This window comes from Nicotiana sylvestris, chromosome 10 (genome assembly GCF_000393655.2).
Source record: "Nicotiana sylvestris chromosome 10, ASM39365v2, whole genome shotgun sequence".
Classification (NCBI taxonomy): domain Eukaryota; kingdom Viridiplantae; phylum Streptophyta; class Magnoliopsida; order Solanales; family Solanaceae; genus Nicotiana; species Nicotiana sylvestris.
This window is the reverse complement of record NC_091066.1, coordinates 126,826,824-126,853,979: the sequence shown is the minus strand read 5'-3', so window position 1 is coordinate 126,853,979 and position 27,156 is coordinate 126,826,824. Positions and strand designations below refer to the sequence as shown.

Here is a 27,156-nt window from a genome sequence, read left to right as displayed (position 1 = left end):
TATCAGGGGGCACTTGGACAAATTTACCCATCATTCTGGTGCATTGTTTATATGATTAGGTATTTCTCAAACATGGTTGAGGGGATGCCTTTTACCCTCGACCATTTACTTAGATTGTATAGACCCCGACTTTATCGAGGTGGCCTAATTAATCTGAAACGTCGATACCCGAAGGTCTTTTTTGCTAGCATCGACGAAGACAAGGACCGAGGATGGATGAGCCGCTTCGTCCGAGTCACGACTCAAGACCTTATCCCTGCTGAGAGAATTCCATTCCCTGAGGAATGGAATATGAATCGTAAGTAAAACATGTTTCGCTTAATCGAATATCTTTTCTTGCCCTCGAATTGAGTTTTTTCGATGATACAGTCGCTGAGTGGTACCCTGGTGCCGTCGAGGATCTCCCTAGCTGGATCCGACGACTTGATTCAATCTACCCGTATGCTAAGCGTGTGTGGTGCGATCTGGATAAGGCCCGTTGGGAGGCCACAAATCATGGTGAGTCTTATCTCTATTCATACTTGAGTTCTTTAGAGAAGATATCTCTTGCTACTATTCTCATCCTTTATGACTATGCAGGACTTGGAGAGGCTATTTTGATGAGGTAACCCCCGCCTGGAGAAGCAGTATCCTGAAGCCTTCTAAGAAGAAAAAATGAAAGAAGAAATCATCGGCCGGGTCCCCGAAGCCAAAAAGGCTAAAGTTCAAATGCTCAAGGCCGATTCAGTGGCCTCAACTCGGGAGGCGGCCGAAAGTCTTTATGCCGAGGGTGAAAAGAGTGATGATTGCCCTCTGGTACTTAGGGGGAGAAGAAGCGCTACTACCTCGAAATCTATTAAGCTGAAGGCGACTGAGTCGGAGGCTACTAGAACTGAGGCCACCGAGGTGGTCCCGACCCGAACTAAGGGAATTTTAAAAGGGGGCTTAGACGAAGTCCCCGGGACGACCATCGACCAAAACATATCAGATACCGTGGGGCACCTGGTTGATGAACCCAAAGAAACCAATGATGAAGCCCCTCATAAGAGGGAGAGGGCCCCCGTCGACCCAGTCGAGGTGATCAACGTAGATGAGCCTCTGTCGGGCCCATCATTCTCTCCTGGGCAAATACGGGATGCCCAAGACATGAAAATTCCCGTCGTGGGGGCATCCCTCGAAGAGAATAGTATGTTTGAAGGATTTTTTGTTGGGGTTGAGGAAGGCCCCGATATCGACGCCTCATTGATCTACGAAGAAGTCGAGAAGCTTCGACAATAGGTAATCTTGATTTGACCGCTATTTTTTGTGTTCCAATTCTTGCTTTTCTGACTCCTTTCTTTTGTGTTTTCAGGCTTTAAAGCTCTCCAACCAAGCCTTTTCCAAGTCACAAGCAGAGTTGGCTCATTATGAGGACGAATTTAGGAAGCTTGTTTCTGAATTGGACAAACTCAAAGCCCTTCGCACCCAAAAAAAGGGGGAGATAGGTGACCTTCGAGCTCATTTGGAGAGGATGTCTCGAGAGCGGGCCGATCTCGAGGTAATACAACCTTCGTGGGCTTACTTTTGCGCTTCAGTTAATTGAGTGTTTGGTACCTTAATTTGATTTTTTCAGCTCAAGAAAAAAGATGACCTAATGTGGGAGGAGCTTAGAACGAGAGATATCAAAATCCTTGGGCTGAGCAGCACATGGATGAGGTGTCTTCCGATAAAGAAACTCTTCAAGAGAAGCTAACCTCGGTTGAGTGTCAACTTCAAGGGGCGAGGGGAGAAAGCCGCAAGTACGAAGCTCTCCACGCTGAACTAGTTGTTGAGATATCTGCAGCTAGGTCCGAAGCTGCTACGCTCATGTCCTCATATCAAAAAGATATTGTTGCTGCAAATGCTCGAGCCAGGAAGGTGTCCGAAGAGGCCGAGCTTAAACTATCCTGAGCCTTAGAACATGCCCGATTAAGATCTCGGAGATAGTCTTTCGAGGATGTGTATGCAGGGGGCATCGATTTGTCTACCGAGATCGAGAGAACGAAGGCCCTAGAGAAAGAATCGGCAACTCTACTTTCTTCTGAGGATGGTTCATACAGTGAATTGACCAGTGGCTCGGAGGATGATGAAGATGATGGTGAAGGCCCCTAGGGGGATGGGGCTGTCGATATTCCTGGGGTCGAAGACCAGGCCGTTGAAGGTACAACTTCCGAGGGAGCTCCGTTTGGTCAAGTGACCCCGGTGGTAGATTAGGTTTTCATTTGTTCCCTTTTATTTTTGTGTAAGGGCTCCAGGCTTGAGCCTTGTAAATATGTCTTCATGAAACTTTATCATATATATATATATATATATGAATTTTGCTTTTCGGCATTTCTTCTTTTCCCATTGCCTTTTGGAATAAATTTTGATGTTTACCGATAACCAATTCGGTATATCAGACTTATGATATATACCCCTCAGGGTTTCATGCTCGATGAACGATTGGTGATAGTTGACCTTTCGGTGTTCGATCCTCGAGTCAAATTCTGACTCGAGCTCATCGACCCTTAGGTTTCCAGCATATCGACCCTTAGGCTCTTTTAGGTTGGCCCTTATGCGCTTTTTTAGGCTGGCCCTTAGGCGCTTTTTTATGCTGGCCCTTAGGCTCTTACGCATTGGCCCTTAGGCACTTTTAGATAGGGTCGAATGCGACCTCTGATATGGCTATAGTTTTCCCCGTTTTGGCTGAAGACTTTGAAGTTTGATTCTGCCTTGGCATGTTTTGTGTTTGTCCGACTCTTCGACGGCTCAAATAAAAACCTCGATTATGAGTCGATATATGACGATAAATGAGTACCTCGGGAGGTTCTCTTGAAGGATGATTTTTCGAAGCCTTTTTGCTGAAGGCTGATTATCTCGAAGCCTCGTTATTGTTTGGAGTTGATATGATCGAAGCTCTTTTTCTTATACCGGTGGTAGCCTGATTAACCGGTTCTTTTCAAAGTATTTAGAGGCCTTTAATTTTATGGCAGCAGTCGGATGTCTCCGAGCCGCGTTAATTTGGCCGGAGCCTTTTGATATGACCGTAGTCTTTCTGTTCGGCCGTAGCCTTTAGTCCCTGGGTGAGATGACCTCGGCACCTATATTGAGGGTATGCCTTTTTAGGGATCTTACAAGTTCGATATATAGCCTTGGTCTTAATATCGGGGTTATGCCTTTTGAAGGTCTTATAAGTTTTGGCATGCCTTGTTGAGGTCTTACAGATTTTGTATTTCCTCACTGAGGGCTGACAAGCTCGAGGTTGCCTTATTGAGGTCTTACTAATTCGAGTTTTTGATGGCTTCGACGAGCTGACTGTCAAAGACAGTCCCCGAGTGTTCGAGGATTTTTGGCCCTTAAGCAGTTTTTGCGCGAAAGTAGTGAACTTCTTCGAGTGTTTTGATAAGCAAAGAGGCTTACTCAATTATTTGATATATGTCTACATGTTTTTTGCTTTTGGAGGCTCGATTATTCTATATAGACACGGTTCATTTGACCGTTTGGCCCAATACAGCATTCCCTTGTCGAGATCCTCCTAGGCATAGTTCGATTTCATTGAAGAGGAAACCTCCCGAGGCGATGCCTCCCAGTATTAGGGGTTGATCGAAGAGAAGCCTCGAATACTTGATGGGTTCTCCTTAGGTAGCATATGGATGTTGCCTCGTTAAAAACCTCGCCGGTAAAACCCATTTGGGATGAAACCCGGTCTAAGGGAAAAAGAGTGCAACGCATGCTTTAAAACCTAAGGTCTTCGAGTTGGAGGGTGCTTCGATTCCTCTTACTTGAATACCTGCAATAGGTTAGTATAAGACTTAAGTGAAAAAGGATAAGGTTGTACCTTAGTATTGATAGTGTTAGAGCCTTGATCCGTTCTACTTGCTTGCTCCGAGGACGCGACACGGTCCTTTATTGACTCTTGTCTTTTGGCTTCTTCGATGTGGGGGGTATTGATGTCGGTGCTACGTCGTGCACCGCAAACATCTCTCTTGATACGTGCTGCTCCCCGTGCACTGCTTTTACTCCGTCCTTGGTCGAAAACATTATCATTTGGTGAAGGGTTGATGGTACTGCCCTCATACTGTGTATCCACGGCCTTCCAAGCAAGGCATTGTATCTCATGTCACCTTCGATTACATGAAACTTGTTATCTTAGATTGTACCGGCCATACTAATCGGGAGGATGACCTCTCCTTTTGTTGCCTCGCTTGCCATATTAAATCCGTTGAGGACTCAGGAGGCGGGTATGATCTTGTCGAGCAGCTCGAGCTGCTCCACCACCCTCGACCTGATTATGTTGGCCGAGCTACCTAGATCCACTAGCATACATTTTATTTGAAATTTATTCAAAAGAAAAGAAATTATCGGTGCGTTATTATGAGGTTGAGACAAGGTCCCGATATCCTATTCGGTGAATGTGAGAGCATCCTCTGCTATGTAACTCCGAGTTTGCTTTTACCTGGTGATGGATATTTTTGTCCGCTTGATAATAGGTCCTTATGGGGCGTCGACCCCTCCAACGATCATGTGGATGACGTGTTGTGGTTCTTCTAGTTCATTCTTTCCATTTGCCTCTCTTTCCCGAAAGTGGTTCTTGGCTCAATTGCTGAGGAATTCTTGAAGGTGCCCTTCGTTGATTAGTCGAGCCACCTCCTCTCTGAGCTGCCTGCAATCCTCAGTCCTATGACTGTGGATGCCATGGTACTCGCACATCAGGTTGGGGCTCCTTTGGGAAGAATCTGACTGTGCGGGCTTTGGCCATCTGATATCTCTGATTCTATCCATGGTCGATACGATGCCTGATACCTCAATGTTGAAGTTGTATTCTGACAATCGGGGTACCTCCATTGGCCTCGAATGCCTGTCGAACCCGGTCTTGCTCGTGCGGGACTTTTTGCCTTGATCCACTCCTCGATCATTTTGAGGTACATTTCGCCTCAATGTATCTCTTTGATCTTTGAAGTATGGCTGATACCTTTCTTTGCCTGATTTCGATTCTTTTTCTGTAATCCGTTATTTCTTTGTTAGGAGCCTGCTAGGGTATACTGAGATAGAGGGGGCTCCCAGTTGTTTGTCCTCGACTCTGATCTTTGATTGATATCTGTTATGCATGTTTTCCCATGTCACAGCAGGATACTCAACCAAGTTCTGCTTTAGCTGCTTCGAGGCTATCGAGCTTTGCTCGTTCAATCCATGAGTGAAAGCCTGTACTGCCCAGTCGTTGGAGACCGGTGGCAATTCCATTCGCTCTATTTGGAAACGGGATACAAATTCCCTCAGCATCTCGTTCACCCTTTGTTTAATCTTGAAGACTTCGGACTTCCTTGTAGCAACCTTGATGGCACCGGCGTGCGTCTTCACAAAGAAATCTGCCAACATGGAAAACGAATCCATCGAGTTCGGGGATAGGTTGTGATACCATATCACGGCCCCCTTGGATAGCGTTTCTCCAAATTTTTTCAGCAAGACAGATCCGATCTCGTCATCTTTTAAGCCATTCCCCTTTACAGCACAAGTGTAAGCGGTAATGTGCTCATTGGGGTGCACCTGGGATCTGATCAACCCTCGAGTTATAAGTCTCCACCTTTTTATCATTAGCATCTATCTTCTTTTACCCTGATTCAATCCTTTTGGTGAGGTCCTCGAGCATCTTCATAATAGTGGGGTCCGTTGCCGACCCGTTGTTACTCGATCTCTCCGGTGCCTTCTCGACTCGAGGGGCCGTTTTCGGTGCTGCCGTGCTTGGAGTTTTTTGTTAACTTTGCAGCTGAGCAATAGCCGCTTGTTGTGCTTTCAGCATTTCAAAAATGACTTGGAGGTTGACTCCTCCTTCTTCCATCCCTCGTGCTTCTTGGCCTCCATCCTGGGCTTCCTTGTGTCTATTCCGTACGAGGTATGTGCCTGCTTCCGTGTTAAGGACATTGTGGGAGCTGATATCAACTAGCTCCACGTTTGGTACTCCCTCAGGGTTTACAGGTGGTACACCCACCCCTACGCTGCTATTTTCTCCAAGTCTTTCACTGTCGTGAAGAGGTGCATTTTGCGTGCTAGACATGATTGAGCCAGAAATCAAAGAATCTTTGACAAGAAAAAGTGTGAAGAGTAACGTGTGTTGTAAGAAAACTAGCACCAAAACAATCACTATTATTTTTAGCTCCACGGTGGGCGCCAAACTGTTTACCTTAAAAATGGTAATTACAATTATATTTGATATTGTAGTTCTAAAAATTCGTGATTTATTTCTATATTAGTTGTTAGGTGATAGATGCTAAGTGTTTGTGAAGAAAATAAGAAATGCAAACCAATAGGGTCACAAGGCTGGGCCTCGAGTTGGCTGGAGAAGGCCTCGAGGTCTAAACGGGGCTAATAGCAATGAACAATTGGTGGTGAATCAACGATAATGGGGGCCTCAAAGATGACCTTTTGCGGTCAATAATGAGCAATAAATGAAGAATAATAAATGAACAATGAAAGAATAAGCAATAAATTTGAAGAACAGTTGTGTTAGCAAAGAGCAGAGAATGTTGTATTGTATTAAATATGTTGTGTAATAATGCAAATCCCTTACAAAATGACAAATGTCTCCTTTATATAGGGGGGGGGGATCCCCACATAGTGCATGACTAATAATAACGAGAAAATGCTATTGGTACAGCTGTAAAACAACTTAGTACGGATTTGTACTATTCTTGCAGACCTAGTCAGCTCTAAACATGTATATTTGGGAGCTTTCCCGCCTTTCCATGAGGATCATCGATTATACTGCCCCGAGATCGACCATAGTGGGCCTTCGACGTACCCTGCCGAGGTGAGTGCTTTGGGGATGGGCCTTGAACCGAGCTTTGATTCCATTGAGGCCGGACTTGAACTGCCGCAGAAGCCTCAAATCGGTCTTCCCTGATTTTGACCGTATACATTTTTATAATTATTTTTTGGGTTGTTTACACCAGCAGGCCACTTTTCCGGCCTAGTATTTAGAATTCAATAAGACATGTGGTTTGACTATTAATTTTGAATTTTAACTTCAAATTAGGTGGTCATTTCGAAACCTCATATCACTAATCTAACTTTGGAAAAGTGATCAACTTCTAAATACCCACAAAAGTGGCTATTTATGTAAATCAGCCTTACTCCCTCCGTTCCTTTTACTTCTCATATTTGGCTTTTGCACACCCATTAAAATAATGTGACTAAATCGTGCTTATTTATTTATTTATCTCAGTTTATTACTATTCTTATTTTCACTATATTAATCTCTCTGTACATATTTTTAGAGCAAAGATAAAGGTGGAGATAGTTAATTATTTTTCCTTGATTTTTTAATATAAGTAAATACTTTTTGAAACAACTATTTTAGTAAACATGACAACTATTCTAGCTAGCTCTTCGGGCTTTGAGTTTTTTTTTCAAAGAACTACTAGCACTTACGCAACGATTGGTAAAACCTTTTATTATTGGAGTAATTTTTTTTTCCTTCTGCTAAGAATTCAAAGGTTAGTAAACACAAAATACGAAAAGCATGTTCCAGAAAGAGTGCACACGAAAATCCTCCTTTGGAATCTATTTTCACTATGTCCAACAAGCACATTACATGTTATTGTTGTCTTAGAGGAACAAAAACTTTTCCTTTTCCTAAGGTAGCCTCAATTTAGAAATTGTACAAAATGAGAGCTAACTTTCAAGGAATGGGATGAATGACAACTTTTCCAGCAGCTCTGCCAGTTTCAAGATAAGAGAAAGCTTCCACAACCTTATCAAATGGGAATGGTCCTTTTGGATCAATTACTGGTTTCACCTTCCCACTCTCTAAGTATGGGTTCAGTTTCTTCAACATCTCTCCATTTGATGTCACTACAAATCTAAAACCGGGTGGAGTTACTGCCCCTGTTAGCACTACTACACTTCCACCTTCTTTCACTGCCTTCACCGCCTTTTCACCCTGACCTGTAGTTTTAAATGAAAAGTTGGCTGTCAACGACCTTTACCGTTATAGTGGTTAAAGTTCAATTTAATGTAGTGCGTAAAGTTCAATTATTTTAATGTGAGGAGAAACATATAATTTTGTGACTTGTTATTATAGTGGATAAAGTTTAGTGATGGTACGTGCAATTAACTCGAGTGTCGAGCATGTCTTGGTGTTCCTCGTATCCTTTAAATTTGGATATGCATTTTGTCCTGCCAGTGTCTATACTAGATTGGATATTGTATAAGTTGCAACAGAGTTCTTACCAACTGTATCATAAACCACATCAAACTTTTCAGGCAGATCTTCAAAATTATCCTTGGTGTAGTCAATAGCTAAATCAGCTCCTAAGCTTTTCAAGAGTTCCAACTTCCCTGTGCTGGAGGTAGCTGCTACTTTTGAAGCACCAAATACATGTTTAGCGATCTAATCACAGAAAATGTGATAATTCAGCTTCCATTTTTAGCAGGCAGACACATGAAAATGCACATTACACTGTCATCGATATCTAGCATTGTACAGTAAATATGGGGAGGGTAGTGTGTACGCAGACCTTTATCCCTACCCTAAGGTAGAGAGGCTGTTTCCAATAGAAACTCGGCATCCTTCCAGAACTCCCCACCTTGCTTTAGGGGTGACTCGAACTCACAACCTCTTGGTTGGAAGTGGAGGGTGCTTACCATCACATCAGAGCAACCCACCTTGTCTAGAACTAACTCCTTTTCTAGAACTGAATTAATACATTCAAATGATTTAACTAAATTTTCATACCTGGATTACAAGGGATCCAACACCACCAGCACCTCCCAAAACAAGAATAGATTTGCCAGCAGAGAATCCAGCTTTCTCAAGACCTTCATAAGCAGTTTCAATAGCTAGGGGAAGACTAGCAGCCTCTGCAAAACTCAGATTCTTGGGTTTCAAAGCAACTAGTTTCTCCTCTACAGCAGTGAACTCAGCTAAAGATCCAAATTGCTTTGGTCCATCTAATGCTTTCTCATGTATATCTCCATACACTTCATCCCCTACTTTTACCCCCTTTACTTCACTGCCAACTTTCACTACCACACCAGCAACATCATAACCTGGCACAGTCTACACAAAAATAAACACATATTTTACAACTATTAGAACCACACAATAGAAAATATTTTGCAATTTTGTCATATGTTACTGTTGAATTGTTTGACCATCTCATCTACAAATTTAAACTATTACATAGGGTATACTTTGGTTTACTTAATTATAACTTCAAAATGCCTACTCACGTGCGTTTGATCTTTTTTTCATGGGCCAAACACATAATTTTTTTCTTCTACATAATAGATGATGGAGAGATTTGGACCCAGGATCTGTGCTTGCTCTGATACAACGTTAAATTGCATGACAATCATGGCATCATATAAATTAGAGATAATAATTTTATTTAATTAATTATATCTTCAAAGCCTCCAATGATTTCTAACGCAAAATTTAAGTCACAGAAATCTAGACACTAGTAGTGAACCTCTACTCATGAAGTAAAATGTACATAGAAAAATAGTTGAATTTGCAAAAACACTATGAGACAAGTGATGAGAAATGCAAATTTACAAGTTAAACATGGAATTCAAACCAAACTCAAGATAAAAAGAAAAGGGTGCCTAAACTTACAGGAAGTGGAGAATCAGTGGCCTTGAATTTTCCAAGCCGGCGTTTAAAATCAACAGGGTTAAGAGCAGCAGCAACAACCTTAATCAAGACTTGATCTTCCCTAATTTCTGGAACTGAAACATTGGACTCAAACTTCAAAACATCAGCACTTCCATAATCAGTGTAAGTCCAAGCTTTCATTTCAGAAGGAATAGAAGTGCTTGTTGATGTTTCAACAGGAGCAGCTTGAGAACTAGCAGAGACTCTAAGTGGCAAAACAGTGGAAAATTGGCTCCTTTGAATGTAATTTTCAGTTTTTCTACTACCCTTTAATCTAAGCACAGAACATGAAGAAAATGGAGAATGAAGAGAAGAGAAAGAAGAGGGAGTGTGAAGGGGTTTGAGTTGAAGAGTAGTAGAAGATAACAGAGCTTCCATTATTCTTCTTCTTTTCAACTGTTTTTCCCTGAATCTGTTTTTCCTCAAAGCTTAACTTTATCTCTGTGGTAGAGGAGATGAAATGCTTGTTGTGGGTTTCTTTTTGGGTAGATTTCAATTTTCAGCCATCCATTTGTTAGTAACTTAGTGATTTGAAATATCCTGTCCTCAATTTTTTCTCAATTTTTTTTTACTCCCTTCTAATTTATGTAATTTATGTGAACCTGTTTGACTGGATACGGAGTTTAAGAAAAGAATGAAGACTTTTGAAATTTGCGGTCCTAAACAAGTTCAAATGAGGTCCAGAGTATTTGTGTGGTTATAAAAAATTCTCATTAGGGGTAGAGTTGTAAGTTTAAGCTAAATTATTACCAAATTTAGAAAGGGTTCATTCTTTTTAGAACGGACCAAAAAGGAAATAAGTTGACATAAAGTAATACTTTTTATGTGGGCATAAGGAAAATAATAGCCACAAACTAAAAAGAGCATTGAAGAGACAACATATGGGCTTTATGGAATTTTTCTTTGAAGTTTCAATCTGTTGGAGACTAGTGACTATGGGTAGATAAGATTTCAATTATAGGTTTTACATTTTTGTTAGCTCCTTTTATTAGTTGTATATGCCCCTTGATAAGCCAGTTTAAGGTATTCAGAAACTTCACTTAGGTTAGTGATTAATAAAGCAGGCATGAAACCTTGAAGGTGAAGCAGCAGATGGCCATTTAAAGAACCAAAGCTTAAAAAATAAAGAGTTCAAATTGCTATACGCTACCAGAATTTTTACTCTATCGGTGCAATTTAATAGTTATATGTCATGATCAACCATATCATCATGTCACGTAGGTGTCACTTAGCATATATGTTTTCATATGAAAAGCTTACATAGGAAAGATGCTAGCACTTGTAGGAAGGTTTTAGAGAAATATAGAGATTTCCTAGGAAGACCCTAAAACCCTACGGATTTACTAAGACAGTCCTTGGAAGATTCTAGCTATGTAGAGAATTCTAGAGAGGGGACTTGTAAATAATAAGGAACTTATGTAATAATTTTTATTTACTCACTAGCCCCTGGGAGATTAGTATATAACTGGAGATATCCATTTGTAACTCATGAAGCAAAACAATAAAGTTCTCTATAATAAAAAGCTTCATTTGACAAATTTCTCTTGTCTTTCTTATCTAACATTCCTTTAACGATCTTGAGTGTAATATTTTAGGCTGACTTGGCATAGCAAAAACGTGCGAGAGTTGTGCAAGATCGTGAGAAAGTTGTCAAGTGTCGCACGTACACTTAGTTCAAAACTAAGGACGTGACATATAGCATGTTATTATTCTATGTTGTAGGTTATGCCAAAAGTTACTTATTATATGTCAACTTAACGTGATAGTATAAGAAAATTAGACCGTTGGTGCACATACCATAATCTCAAAAAATAATCACTAGCGTGACAAGAGGCACTAGACTGTTACATATACTAGAAGCTCAGGCATAAAATGATACAAAATTACACAAATTGGATGTCTAATCACAAGATGAATTAGAGGTCACAAAGTTAAAGTGGATCTATTACTAAAAGGGGCTTGAGGGCTTCTCATCAAACATTTGCTTTCAGTTCATTTCTTCTTGTTTTGGAGCACATTTTGGATGTAGCCCATAATCACAACGTTTGCAGAAGAAAGACCAACCATACCCCATCTCCTTGCACCCACTGCAAAGATAAACTTGCTGATGTATTAATGCAAGTTCATGCTCATTGTGAATTTCATCTTTGCCTTTTTTGGGCCAACCTGTTGAAGTTTTATCGAGGCGTTGCTGCAAATTCTTTATGTGTTCTTCTGTGAAGGGATAGGCTCCTGCACCATGTGTCTCTAACAGCTGTCTTACTTGTGTATTCACAGTGCAGCCACTAGGACTAATTGCTATGACCACCGGAATGCCTACTATGTTGAATCTGCGCCATAGAAACGCCTTCCTGTCATCGTCGAAAGGGAGTTCTAACCATGGCATTCTTGAAAATAAGTTATTAAAGGAAGATTCATCTTGATCACTAGAGATGAAAATCACTTCAAATGTTTCATCTTTCTTCTTGATTTCTTGGTATGTAGTGATGAGTTTAGGTAGAAATTCTCTACTTGGAAGACTCCACTGAGCTGCAAAATACAGTACAATGTTGTTCCCCACTAGTTTAGACACAGGAACCTAAAACAAGAACAGAAAACAATAGCATGATTAGCAAACAAAATGAATTTACATTTTCAATACACTCATTTTAAGCTATGAGAACTTACCTTTAAACCACCATTCGAAATGACAAAATCTCGATCTGCAGTAACAAGAATAGACTCTAATGTTTGTGCTTCTAGTTTTTCCTTCTTTAGATTAGCCAAAGTAATAAGCTTTTCTTGGGTGAAAGGAAAGGCTTGATCACCATATTCTTCAACAAGTTTAACTGCATTTTGCTGCAGAGTCTTCCCATCTGGACTAATTACAACTAGCTGCGGTAGAAGTTTATGTTCAAAGTACCTAACGAGTCTCTCACAGTTCTTGTCCTTGAAAGATAAAGCCAACCATGGCATTGCTTCAAACCCTTCATTAAAATCCTCATATTTTTCATCCAGAGATAGAAGCACAATTTCAAAATTCTTTTGTTTGAGTTTTTTATATACATCTGCTAGCTTCAAGGTGAAATTCCTGCACCCTTTATGAGAAGCCATAGCAAAATATAGGCCAACTGTTTTCCCTTCAAGATCAGACACAACAATCTGAAAATAAGCATGTCGAAAATTAAGCACAAAAACCTGAAATGCATAAACATCATCCAACTTGAAGACAGTTATTACCTTGCTTTCTTCGTTTGAAATCAAAAAATCACGGGATTCATGTACCAAAATAGACCTCAAAGACTGATTCTCTTTAGCCTTCTCTTCTTCTTCTCTCAAGTAATTTACTCTTTCAGATGTAAATGGATAGGCTTCAGGACCAAAATGTTTGATAAATTTGACGCCCTCGTTGCTCAAAACTTTCCCCGTCCCATCAAGAATCACAAGATGTGGAATTGCCCTTACTTTGAACGACTGCTTTAACTTCTTACGCGCCTCAGCATCAGCAAATGGAACAGCAAGCCATGGCATTTTCCCAAAGTATTCATTAAATGATTCATTATCTTTATCGGATGAAATGAACACTATTTCAAAGTCACCTTTAGGATAAAGATCCTCATAAGCTTCAACCAACTTTGGTGTAAACTGGCGACATAAACCACACCACAAACCGGAGAAATACAAGCCCACAATCTTTCCCTTTATGCTGCTAATCTTAACCTACAAACAAGTATATAAGAGTGGTGATCGAGTTGGTTCATATTCGATCTTTCATATACTCAGAAAAGACTATAGAGGAAGTATGCAAGTTAAGAACTCTAAAAAAATAAACTTATACATACCTGTTCACCATTTCCACATATTAGAAAGTCTCTTTCCTCTGATGACAGTACAACTGCGAGATCATGAGGGAAACTTTCTTGATCAATTGCCATAGCCATCAGTTCTGATTCTTATATCCTCAGAACTGTACAGTATATAACATGTTTCATTTGATATGTTCTGTTTGATTCTATCTTAAAGATAATGGATAATCTTAGCAGGGAATGTTGAGCACTTGCCGGTCAATTTCATCTGAATTTTCAAGCTGGCCGGCCGTGTCACAAATACATATTAAATTGGTTTTAAGTGCATTATTGAATAAGTTAATCCCCTCAAATGGTTTTTAATTAGCCTTTTGTCTTGCGAACATGGATAAGAAGTATTAAAGCTGCCTAGACCAAACTTTGAACAACATTTTATTACATTGTGTTGCACAATATTGTAATCAAATGCACTATATGATAGTGACAAATGAAATTATATACGACTATTTAGGTGGACAGCGGAATCTTGATTCCTCAACTTCCAGGATTCCTTTATATATGCTGCTTTGTCTTTACTGAGAAAAGCTACAGCATTTGTAAAACTCCATTTAGAGAAACAAATTTGTCTTTATTTCTGTTTCTTTTTTGAGTGGTGGTTTGGGGGGGGGGGGGAAGGAGGCTGATAAAACATGCTTAGGTACAACTAGTAATTTCTTTAACGAGTTCTCTACCCCCATAAGTTGAAAGATGAGAGCAATCTTTGGTCCATAACCATTACTACTTAGTACTTTCAGAGGGAACAGCTCATTATACTTGATTTTCACTAACCAATCAAATTAATTTTTCTTGTACATATTTAATTGTTTACCGTAAAAATGGTAATAACAATTAAATTTGTTGATGAGACTCTAAAAATACGTGATATATTTTTATGCTAGTTTGTTAAGCAGTTGATGCTAAGTATATGAGATTTAGAGACGAAATAAAGTTAGGGAGAGAGCTATAATCAAACCGTTAGGTCAGCTATTCGGGGCCTCGAGCCTGTCGATTTGGGGCCTCAAGATCGATTCCAGGGCTCAGGCTCGAGCTATCGTGGGCGATCGGGGCAGGGCTAACAGTTATGAAAGAATCAACGAAGGCTCTTTATGGCCAATGATAAGCAATAAATGATGAACCAATATGAAGATAATAAATGAAAGTAAGTAATATCAAGAGAGTATATGAGAGAGCAAAGACAATGTTCTTATGTATTTCTTGTGGAGCAACAGAGTTTACAAAATGGGGAGGATCCCCTTTATATAGGAGGGGAATCCTTCATAGTACAACAAGCATTAATTACAAAGGTACGGAGACGTGACAACTAGATGACACCCTGACTCGGGTCTTAGAGTAGCTCTCTAGGCTCCGTCAGTCCTAGCCACGTGCCATGGGAATTCCCCGTTTCTACCGTGGCCGTGGTCAACATTATCCTAAGACCGAGTGCCGACGAACCTCGAGGGAGGAGACTCGATCGTTAACCTTGTAGCCTCGAGACTTCGAGATGGTCTTCCGAGGTGCTTTGATAATGAGAAATTGGACCCTCCGATTTCACCGTATACATTAATATTTTAAGTTATCAGTAGAAGAAGAAAAGTAAAATTTTAACTTATAGAACTAATTGGTGTAAATTATTAAAGCTTTTGCAGTCCAGATAAGTGACATCATTTTCATGTCAATCATCTTATTCTAAGACTTATTTTTAGATTGGGAGGGAGTTGGGAGCATTTGGACTGTAGTAACAAAGAATAGATCATCATCATACAATATATGTGCCTTGTATAATAAAACATAGTCATAAAGCAAGACTAAAACCATCAACCCATAATAACAAATTAACCTTTGTAACAAATTCCACCATCACAAACCCATCCTTCTTTTGGTTCTTGCTCCTCTTTGCCTTCCTCAGGATCCATTTTGCTTTCCTTTCTCTCTTCTAGAGCACGTTTTTGGTGCAAAAGAGTCACTCAGAATAGAATGAGCATATCCTACAGACTCACTGCATCCATCACAATTGTAAGATATACACTCAGTAAGCAGAATTCATGCTGGTGAAGTTTGTCCTTGAGTTTCTCCGCCCACCCCTTTGCTTTTTCTTTGAATTCTGCCTCAATCTCGTTATATATTCCTCAGTGAATGGAAAAGCATCAGCACCATAACACATGATCAAATTTATGGCTCCAGTTTGAACAGTCATTCCTGATGGTGCTATAGCTACCAACATTGGGATGCCACACCCTTTGAAAAGGCGACTCAAGCATGCCTTCCTTTCATCACCAAAGAGAAGAGCTAGCCATGACATTGTAGCAAAATAGTCATCAAAGGAGGCTTGATCTTGGTCACTAGATATGCACTTCCAATAGACCATTTGTGGTTTTAATTTTGTTATGTGCTTCTGTAAGCTTTGGTGTAAAAGCACGGCATGGCGGCCTCAGAAAGGTGGAGAATATGCTTCCATATCAGGCACCAGAATCTACAAATAGAAAATTTTGTTCACTTGTTTTAGTTAAGGATAAGAGCAAGATATCAACAAAAAGGGTGTCATGTTAATCATAATATAGTAGTCAAAGCATTGTGAATGACATGTACAGAAAGTATATCTCATGCCTAAATTGATTAATGATAGATGATTGTGAAACTCCAAAGCTCCAAGTATCTTATGTAAGAATAACTCATGTTAAATGGATTTGGCTTACAGACATGTACGTATGGGTATAGAACAAAAGATATGTGCATATTTTGTAAAATTATCTGGGATTCTGAAAAAATCTGAACAAAGTACCTAGACCATGTATCATAGAACATAACAATAACACCAAGCTGTGATGTTTGAATCTAACCTTTTAACTATCTTTTCCAATGATGGAATCACATATCTCCAGTGACCAAAATCGATTCCAGTGTCTCTGCTTCTCGCTTAGCTTTCTCTATCTGTTCAAGTTCAAAAAGCTTCTCACGCATAAAAGAATATGCCAGGATGCAATGCTCCTCCAGGGCTTCAGCAACATTAAAATGAAGAGCCTTCCCGTCAGTTCCAATGATGACTAAGGTAGGAACGATAGAGAGCTTAAAATAATGGGCCAACTTGTCACAGGTCTTCTCTTTCAAGGGAAGTGAAAACCAAACGCATGCTTGCAAACCCCTTCTTTAAAGGTTCATCATCTTCATCATCAAGGGGAATCATCACGATCTCGAAGTTTTCTCCCTGTGATTTCGGCTTGTCATACATCTCAATCAGCTTCTGAGTAAATGACTCACATTCTTCGAATGAGGTCATTGAGAAATACAGGCCTACAATCTTGTTATCAGGACATAGTGAAATATCATCGAGGCTATAAATTAAAGAACATGAGTAAAAATGCAGAATCTTGACAAGAAACGACATCTAGAATCAACCTCCCTCTCATCAGCTTCAACTAAAAAGTTTACTGATTGAAAATCCAAGATAGATTTCAAGGATTGTTGGAGAGAACTCAATATCTAAGAAAAGCATCAGCACATCTTCTGGAACAGAAAGCTATCAAAGGTTTGATGCTATTTGACAATCATAAAACTTCAATGCTATTTGACAAGGGTTGCAAAACAAAACTTTCCAGAGCCTAAAGATGTTGTTTCTGGATCTGGCAGTCCTGAAACGTCAACGAAAAAAGGAGCTGCAAGAAAACTTCAATCACAACATCGTAGAGTACAACAAACAAATGCTTCCAGAACCAAGCATCCAAAACATTTGGCTTGCCATAAGGGTAAGATCACAAAAAAAACATTATTACTTACATAGACAAGTTAAAGTTTTTACAATTTCATTAGCAGTAAATCACATACAAAGCACAAGTTCTAATATTCCAAGAAACAAAACCACTTCCACTCTAGTCATCAAATTTGACTCGTGGAAAATTATCGCAAATTGGAAGACTTGGAAAGCCTAACAAATTCAAAGCAAATTGTGATGAATATGCAGACACACACTTCTCTGGACAGTTCCAGCATTTTCTTCTCTTTGGTATGATAATGAATATCTCCAAAACCATTGCATTTTTTAGCAAAGATTTTGAACGTTCAAAAAGCTTATCATAGTAAAATTCTTGAGATTGGCAAATGAAAAGTTTGAAATCCGACTCTGTAAACCAATATTATATCCTTTGCACAAAAAACATGACTGAGCAACACAGGAAAAAATTAACATGGAGATGGACATTATAATCTGGATCAAATACAGGTCCAATGCTTAATAAAACTTGCATTGCACAAAAGAGACAAAACAAATAATTTCATGGTAGAAGTGCCTCACAAAGAACGATTTCAAACCCCACGAATATGCTTCCTAGAAAATGATTTTGAAAGAAAATTCATGTCTAAAGACTGATAGAGTAGGTAAATAAAGCAAAGAAATGAAAGATGTTCAGTTCGTCTGCTATCCCCTTTTTTCCTTTCAGAGCAATTTTACCATGGAGAAAGTGAAAATTCCTCACCAGATCAACATGAAACTTTACATTAATTGAAACCAAGATGGACTTAGCTTATCCAGTCAAGATTAAGTGCCATCACGTCTCATTCATCTCATTCTAAGATCTTTGATCTGACAACTACAGAAGGGAGTGAGCATATGGACTGCGGTACCACAGAATGATCTTTATTAAATGTGCCTTATATGAAACATAGTTCTGTCTGAAAAAGACACGTAGTACAACATAGTCATAAAACAAGATTAAAACCTAAGAACCATAATAAACAAATTAACTTTTGGAACAAACTTCACCATCACAAACCCATCCTTCATTTGGTTTCTTTTCATCTTTGCCTTGCTCCTTTTGATCTACCTCAGGATCCAAGTTGTTTTCTTTTTTCTCTGCAATTTCTGCCTCGATCTCCTTCATGCGCTCCTTGGTGAATGGAAAAGCCTCAGCACCATGACGCATAATCATGCTTCTGGCTCCAGTTGTAATAGTCTTGCCCGATGGCCCTATAGCAACCAATGTTGGTATGCCTTGAACTTTGAATAGGCGACTCAAGGATGCCTTCCTTTCATCACCAAAGGGAAGAGCCAGCCATGGCATTGTAGCAAAATAGTCATCAAACGAGGCTTGATCTTGATCACTAGATATGAAAATCACTTCCAACGGTCCACTTTTCGCTTTAATGTTTTCATATGCTTCTTTAAGCTTTGGTGTAAAAGCACGGCATGGCGGACACCAGTGTGCTGAGAAGTAAAGGAGAATATTCTTCCCTACAAGATCAGACACCAGAATCTACAAAGAGAAAATTTTGGTCACTTGTTGTACTTCAGGAAAAGAGTGACATCAACAGAAAGAGGTGTCATGTTAATTATACAGTAATCCAAAAACTGTATACTGAAAACCTTGTTTTATTTATCAGCAGATGATTGAGGAACTCTGAAGCTCCAACATCTCATGTAAACATCACTTATGTCATAGAATCAGCTTACAACGTATATGCAATAGATAGGTGCAGTCCTTTGTTAAATTAACTGGGAAACTTGAGGGGTCTGAACAAAGTACCTACAGCTATGTCAGTTCGATATTGGTATGCAAAGGCTGTTGAAGTTTGGCAAAATGCCAAAGTCCCACATTGGTTGGGAGTTAAGTTTGGGGGGATTTTTCCCCTATAAAAGAAGGCCTAATGTTTAGGATTGAAACACACCTCTCATTTGCCTTCTCATCTGTTTAAGGCATTTGTATCTTCTCTCTTTAGTATTATTTCACTTGTATTTTTGGAGTGGAATAAAATATTTGGTTGTGTCCGAGGAGTAGGCAAAATTAGCCGAACCTCGTAAATTCTGGTGTTCCCTTTATTATTGCTTTATTGTCTTATTTATTATTTGGTGGTTGTCATAATTTTTGGTATAGTAGTTGTGACTTATTCACACTCTATACATTTGGCTTCCGCAACAATTGGTATCAGAGCCAAGGTACTGTCTAAGTATGCTCTGTGGTTGCAGCATAGTCTGATCTTCCACATCAGAAAAGATTTATCTTGGTAACTGAGTCAAGGTTCTGTCTGAGTATGCTCTGTGGTTGCAGCTTAGTCTGATCTTCCACACCAGAAAGGAAATAATCTTGATTTGTGTCGTCAGCTATTAAATAATATTTGTGTCAAAGATGGGAGACAATAAACAAGAAGAATCTCATCTCTGTGGGAGCCCTAGAATCAAAAGGGTTCAAAATCATTGCAGAAAATGGAGTGATGAGAGTATGCTCCGGTGCACTAGTGGTAATGAAGGCTAATCGGAAGAATAATAATATGTACCGCTATCGTGGCAGTACAGTTATTGGGACAGCGACAGTAACATCCAGTGACGACAAAGAGGCAGAAGCAACCAAGCTATGGCACATGCGCTTGGGACATGCTGGAGGAAAATCCTTGAAAACTCTATCAGATCAAGGATTGTTAAAAGGAGTAAAGGCTTGCAACTTGGAGTTTTGTGAGCATTGTGTCAAAGGGAAACAGACAAGGGTTAAATTTGGTACAGCGATCCATAATACTAAAGGCATTTTGGATTATGTACACTCTGATGTTTGGGGTCCTTCCAAAACACCTTCATTGGGTGGGAAGCACTATTTTGTAACCTTTGTTGATGATTTTTCTCGAAGAGTGTGGGTGTATACAATGAAAAACAAAGATGAAGTGCTGGGAATTTTTCTCAAATGGAAGACGATGGTGGAGAATCAAACAGGCAGGAGGATCAAGTGTATTCGCACAGACAATGGAGGTGAATACAAAAATGATCATTTCAATAAGGTCTGTGAAAATGATGGCATCGTCCGACACTTCACTGTTAGACATACACCACAACAGAATGGAGTGGCAGAACGTATGAACCGGACCTTGCTGGAGAAGGTACGGTGTATGTTGTCCAATGCTGGCTTGGGCAAAGAATTTTGGGCTGAGGCAATTACATATGCATGTCACCTCATTAATCGTCTACCATCTGCTGCTATTGATGGCAAAACACCATTTGAAAAATGGTACGGAAAACCTGCTGTAGATTATAACTCTTTGCACGTGTTTGGCTCAACTGCATATTATCATGTGACGGAGTCAAAATTGGATCCAAGGGCAAAGAAGGCTATTTTTATGGGAATTACTTCTGGAGTCAAAGGATATCGCTTATGGTGCCCTATGACAAAGAAAGTAATATTCAGCAGAGATGTTACCTTTGATGAATTTGCTATGGTAAATAAGGTAACAGAAGATACCAAACAAAATGAAGGTGCTTCTAAGCAGGTGGAGTTTGAGGGAAAATTTATTTTTCCTACACAAGAAGCAGAGGAGGAAACAAATGAAGATTACCCTCTGGAAGGAGAGCCAGTAGAGGAGATTCCAACTCAGGAATCTCAACAACAACTTGAATCAATAGCAACCAGCAGGCCAAAAAGAACAATAACGAAACCTGTTCGTCTCATAGAGACGGTTGCTTGTGCAACCTCAATTGTAGCTGATGATGTTCCTACTACTTATAAAGACGCTGTCCAAAGTTCAGAAGAAGATAAGTGGAGGATTGCCATGAATGATGAAATACAGTCCCTTCATCAGAATCATACATGGAGATTGGCCAATCTCCCGAAGGGAAAGAAAGCAATTGGGTGCAAATGGGTATTTGCAAAGAAGGAAGGATTTCCTAACCAAGTAGATGTTCGCTACAAAGCAAGATTGGTGGCCAAAGGATATGCTCAAAAGGAGGGAATTGATTACAATGAAGTGTTTTCTCCAGTTGTAAAACATTCCTCCATTAGAATTATGTTGGCTTTGGTAGCACAATTGGATTTGGAACTAGTTCAGATGGATGTAAAAACTGCGTTTTTACATGGAAACTTGGAGGAGGAAATCTACATGACTCAGCCAGAAGGATTCAAAGTTGCTGGAAAAGAAAATATGGTGTGCAAACTTGAAAAATCGTTGTACGGATTGAAACAATCTTCTAGACAATGGTACAAGCGATTTGACGAGTTTATGTTGCGGCAAGGGTACAAGAGAAGCAAATACGATCATTGTGTGTATTTGCACAAGCTTAAAGATGGTTCCTTTGTATATCTTCTCCTATATGTTGATGATATGTTGATAGCTTCCAAGAATTCGGAAGAAATTGATAAGTTGAAGATTCAACTGAAGAAGGAGTTCGAGATGAAGGATTTGGGTGAGGCAAAGAAAATTCTTGGCATGGAGATAATTAGAGATAGACGTTCAAAGAAACTCTGTTTATCTCAAAAGGAATATTTGAAGAGAGTACTTCAACGTTTTGGCATAGATGACAAGACTAAGCCAGTTAGTACTCCACTTGCTTCCCATTTTAAGCTAAGTACTACTATGTCGCCAATGGATGAAGCTGAACGAGAGTATATGTCAAAGGTACCATACGCAAATGCTGTTGGTAGCTTGATGTATGCAATGGTTTGCACAAGGCCTGACATTTCACAAGCTGTTGGAGTTATTAGCAGATATATGCACAATCCAGGGAAGGAGCATTGGCAAGCTGTGAAGTGGATTCTACGGTATATTCATAATACTGTAGATGTCGGGTTAGTTTTTGAGCAGGAAGACAATCAGTTTGTAGTTGGATATTGTGACTCAGATTTTGCGGGTGATATGGACAAACGAAGATCAACTACTGGTTATGTGTTTACTTTTGCAAAGGCACCAGTTAGTTGGAAGTCTACTTTGCAGTCAACAGTTGCTTTGTCTACAACAGAGGCAGAGTACATGGCTATTACAGATGCTGTGAAAGAGGCAATTTGGCTTCAAGGATTGCTAAAGGAGCTTGGTGTTGAACAAAAAGGTATCACAATTTTTTGTGATAGTCAAAGTGCTATTCAATTAGCGAAGAACCAAGTTTATCATGCAAGGACGAAGCACATTGATGTTCGGTATCATTTCGTACGAGAAATCATAGAAGAAGGTGGAGTCACGGTGAAGAAAATTCATACTACAGAGAATCCTGTTGATATGCTGACAAAGGTGGTGACTGCGGTCAAGTTTCAACATTGTTTGGATTTGATCAACATTGTTGAACACTGAAGATTGAAGATGAAGACACAACCAAAATTTGTTATTGAGAGAGAATTGAAAATGTGGAATTTTGCCAAGGTGGAGATTTGTTGAAGTTTGGCAAAATGCCAAAGTCCCACATTGGTTGGGAGTTAAGTTTGGGGGGATTTTTCCCCTATAAAAGAAGGCCTAATGTTTAGGATTGATACACACCTCTCATTTGCCTTCTCATCTGTTTAAGGCATTTGTATCTTCTCTCTTTAGTATTATTTCACTTGTATTTTTGGAGTGGAATAAAATATTTGGTTGTGTCCGAGGAGTAGGCAAAATTAGCCGAACCTCGTAAATTCTGGTGTTCCCTTTATTATTGCTTTATTGTCTTATTTATTATTTGGTGGTTGTCATAATTTTTGGTATAGTAGTTGTGACTTATTCACACTCTATACATTTGGCTTCCGCAACAAAGGCAAATAAAGGATCCATGTTCTATGAATGCTTCCTACCTTTTCACCGTCTTTTCCAATGACGAAATCATGATCGCCAGTGACCAAAATTGACTCCAGTGTTTGTGCTTCTCGCTTAGCTTTCTCTATCTGCTCAAGTTCAGAAAACTTCTCAGGGGTAAAAGGATATGCCAGGATGCCATGCTCCTCGATGGCTTCAGCAACATTAGAATGAAGAGTCTTCCCATCTGTTCCAATGATGACCAAGGTAGGAAGGGTAGAGAGCTCAAAGTACCGGGCGAGCTTCTCACATGTCCTGTCTTTTAAGGGAAGTGAATACCAAGGCATGCTTGCAAACTCTTTCTTAAAAGATTCATCACCATCTTCACCATCAAGGGGAATCATCACAACCTCAAAGTTTTCCCCCTGCGCCTTCAACTTGTCATACATATCGATCAGCATCCGAGTAAATGATTCACATTCTTCGAAAGAGGATATTGAGAAATACAGGCCTACAATCTTGCCTTCAAGCTCAGCAACAGGTACCTAATAGTAATCAAGACATAGTAGTTACGGAAATTTTAATTAAACAACAAAAGAATAAAACATGCAGGAAAAAGAACAGCATCTTGAATCAACCTTCCTCCCATCAGCTGCAACTACATAGTTTCTTGATTGTGACTCCAAGATAGATTTCAAAGATTGTTCTCTTTTAGCTGTTTCTTCTTGCTCTTTAAGTTCATTTAGCCGTTCTTGAGTAAAAGGGTAACCTTCCACCCCATGCTCAAGGATGATCTCAACCCCGTTATCTGTCACTACCTTTCCACTGTCATCAAGGATCACTAAGTGGGGTATTCCCTTAACAGCAAACAATTCATCCAGACGTTTACGTGTTTCAGAATCAGAGAATGGGACAGCGAGCCACGGCATTTTAGAGAAGTACTCCTTAAATGATTTATCATCCTCGTCAGCAGTAAGGAAAACAACTTCAAAGTCTCCTTTTGGTAGGAGCTCATTGTACGCCTCTACCAAATTCGGGGTGAAATGTTGGCATGGACCACACCATGATGCTGAAAAATACAAACCAACTTTTTTTTCCTTTAAAGCATCAAGCTTAACCTGAGATTCATATATGTGAGTAAATTGTCGTAAATTAGTTAATCTGTTAATCGAAGCTAGCTACTAATTTCCATAATTCACCTTAGACCTTTTCCAACACACATGTCTATACCAATAAAACTAAGAAGTCAGGCATGTGAAAAATAGATGCATAGCATATACAATTGAACTACATTGAAAATGTTGTACTTCTAGTCTTCCACAGAAACCAGAAATGGCAAAATCAGATAGTGGTTCTAAAATCCACCACAAAGATACTCGAACATTAACAAAAAAAGTCAGAGAAAACACTTCTGAAAGATGACTCCTGTCACACCTCACTTTCTTATTCTTGGAAACACCTTATACTTCAAACATATTATCATATTTCAAATGTTAGGAAAAGCTATTCCCGCGAAACCCGACCACCCGACTCAAACAACTTTTTGCAACAGTTTCCTTGAAATGAACAACATAATTATTTGGTTAACAATGTTTTCAGAAAAACAAAACAGAATGAAAAGAAAAAACAAAAAGAGATTTTTTTTCATTCCAACTAAAACCATTAAGACTAGAAGTAACCAAGATCAACCCAAACTTACTTCCACAATATCTCGCTAACTCTTGAATATATACTTTGATCTTTTATGTATGTTAATATTTTCATTTAATTATTACATGTTTAATCCCTCCTATTATCATGTTCATAATTTTCTTAAAAGTACTTTCATCTTATTTTTTAAACCTGTAAAATACTTAAATTTTATTTAAAATTATTTTCATACTTTTCATGTTACAAACTTCTCAAACTCTTATTCAGGTTGACTTATGGATATTCTTTATGACATTCCTAAAGCATAGGTGGAGCAAAATATTGTGGATAGCTTCGCAAAGTACAACAACAACAACAACAACAACAAACCCAGTAAAATCTCACAAGTGGAATCTGAGAAGGATTGAGTATACGCAGACCTTACCCCTACTTTATGAAGGTAGAGAGACTGTTTCCGAAAGACCGTAAGCTCAAGAACATTAAAAATGAAGCAATAGAGAAATTATGGCAACAACAAGGTAGTAAGGCAATGGAAGCAAATATTACAGCGAGTAATAACAGAGATCCATGGATATGAAACTACAAGAATAGTGTCAATCCTACCGATAATAATGACACACTGTATAAAAACAAGGGACTAGGAATAAGAAAATACCCGACTAGTACTATTACTACTGATAAGACAAGGCGAAACTCTGGACTGTCGCTCCACTTATTCTTAGGCCTCCCTCTACCCCTCCTCCGACTCGCAGTGGGCAAAGTAAAGGGTTATAAATCATAAATCTCTCTTTCTGAATAACAAATCAATCCAAACAGTTTTAAGAATTTCCATTCGAAAGTAATCTATCAAATTTTGAAAAACTTTTTCCAGGACATTCTCAAAAAATTGCCCAAGGCCGAGATCAATCTCAGAAGAAGATTTCTTACTTAGACAAAAAGGAATAGCGTATCTCGAATTTCCATTTGCTCACATATTAAACTACAACCAAGGAACATGGTGGATAGATGCTATCCCTCCACCCTTAACCAGAGGTCTTTGGGAATGGAGAATCTCAGGGTAGCAAGCTCTTTCCCATTAAATGGGCCCTATGCGGGTCGAGATTGTTAAACCAAAAGAACAACAAGAAACTACAATCAGATACTCCAATTCATCATTTATCAACATCATCTGCCACATTTCTGCTATAATTTGCTTTACTAAACCAAAACATTAGTAGAAACATGCATTTATTATAGAATTGGAAGAAAAACTCAAAACACACACACAGAACAAACCCAAAATCCTGCTTTATAACACACACAGTAAAAGTTAATGAATATTCAAATTTTATAAATAGACACACACAACACAAAGAATTTATTGAAGTATAGATACCTGGTCACCGTTGTTGCGAATGAGAAAGTCACGATCCGAAGAACCAAGGAGCTTCATCAGATCATGAGAATCCTCCCCAGCCATTTCCCTATTCAGTCTCCTTATTTTTTTAGTAAACAAAGTATTGTAGTCTATGCAACAAAAAATAACCAAGAGTAAGATGCCAAGTAGCCCCTCCTTGGACCTGCTTATATAGGGGCCAAATAAAATCAATTAATGAAGAAAAAGACACGCTGATTTTTTGAGTCATATTTACAGCAGGGTTACTAGATTCTTCTGAATTAGCGATTAAAGACACAACATATTTGTGTGAATTAAGACGATCGATGTGAAAAAGAGAAAGACGACTTGGGAGTGGACTAGAGGTTGACTGATTTTTCATTTTTTTAAAATCCCTCCAACCTACCGTTGTTTTCACACTTGCCCCCAATGTGATCGGAACACAACACCTAACGACGGTGGGTGATGGAGATGCTTTTACTAACAATTGTTTCATAGAACATACTTAAATTAGTTATTTTCTCTTATATCAGAAGGGACAGTTAAGCTCCTCTAAGAACCTATGTCATCAACATTTTAGCTTGCACTGGCATCTATTCTTGTGCTTGTACATTTTACACGTGGCTATTGCATCCTTGCTTACGCAAATGGTATATGTCAGCTTTTCTAATATGTAGGCCCCTTTGAATTTATTTCTCTATATTTCTCAAATGTGAATTTGCAGAATTTTCTACTGTAATAGTCACGTACAGTACTATCTACATATTATAACACATTATTATAATGATGACACTAGAAATTCAAGTTTGTTATAGCCTCTTATATTAGAAGGGACAGTTGAGCTCCTTTAAGAGCATGTGTCATCAACATGCATCTATTCTTTTGCTTGTACACTTTGTACGTGGCTATTGCATCTCTGCTGACGCGAATGGTGCATGTCAGCTTTTCTAATATGTGGGCCCCTTTGAATTTATTTCTCTCTATTTCTCAAATATGAATTTACAGAATTTTCTATTGTAATAGCCACGTACAGTTCTATCTACCTATTATAACACATCATTGTAATGACGACACTAGAAATTTAAGTTTGTTATAGCCTCTTATATTAGAAGGGATAATTGAGCTCCTTTAAGAGCCTGTGTCATCAACATGTTAGCTTGCACTGGCATCTGTTCTTTTGCTTGTACACTTTGCACGTGGCTATTGTATCCCTGCTAACGCGAATGGTGCATGTCAGC

The 27,156-nt window shown here is 39.2% G+C and overlaps 3 protein-coding genes across 4 annotated transcripts; all 3 read right to left on the bottom strand.

Moving 5' to 3' along the window:
- Window positions 1–7,507: 7,507 nt before the first annotated feature.
- On the bottom strand, window positions 7,508–10,115 carry LOC104214421 (2-methylene-furan-3-one reductase). The gene is made up of 4 exons (XM_009764078.2): window positions 9,590–10,115; window positions 8,708–9,031; window positions 8,203–8,362; window positions 7,508–7,917 (listed from the first exon to the last, which is right to left on the bottom strand). The coding sequence occupies exons 1-4, from the start codon at window positions 10,004–10,006 to the stop codon at window positions 7,652–7,654; spliced, it is 1,167 nt and encodes a 388-aa protein (XP_009762380.1). The 5' UTR covers window positions 10,007–10,115; the 3' UTR covers window positions 7,508–7,651.
- Window positions 10,116–11,615: 1,500 nt separating this feature from the next.
- LOC104214419 (probable nucleoredoxin 1) lies at window positions 11,616–13,548 on the bottom strand. Its single transcript, XM_009764077.2, has 4 exons — window positions 13,450–13,548; window positions 12,848–13,327; window positions 12,296–12,769; window positions 11,616–12,206 (listed from the first exon to the last, which is right to left on the bottom strand). Exons 1-4 carry the CDS (start codon window positions 13,546–13,548, stop codon window positions 11,616–11,618), a joined length of 1,644 nt encoding a protein of 547 aa, XP_009762379.1.
- A 4,505-nt stretch (window positions 13,549–18,053) lies between these two features.
- On the bottom strand, window positions 18,054–26,446 carry LOC104214417 (probable nucleoredoxin 1). Of its 2 annotated transcripts, none has more exons than XM_070160062.1 (5): window positions 26,325–26,446; window positions 25,919–26,102; window positions 23,532–24,011; window positions 22,953–23,438; window positions 18,054–18,695 (listed from the first exon to the last, which is right to left on the bottom strand). In XM_070160062.1, exons 2-5 carry the CDS (start codon window positions 26,000–26,002, stop codon window positions 18,183–18,185), a joined length of 1,563 nt encoding a protein of 520 aa, XP_070016163.1. In that variant the 5' UTR covers window positions 26,003–26,102; window positions 26,325–26,446; the 3' UTR covers window positions 18,054–18,182. The 2 variants fall into 2 exon arrangements, with proteins under 2 accessions (XP_070016163.1, XP_070016164.1); XM_070160063.1 differs by having other exon boundaries at window positions 25,919–26,049.
- Window positions 26,447–27,156: the final 710 nt, after the last annotated feature.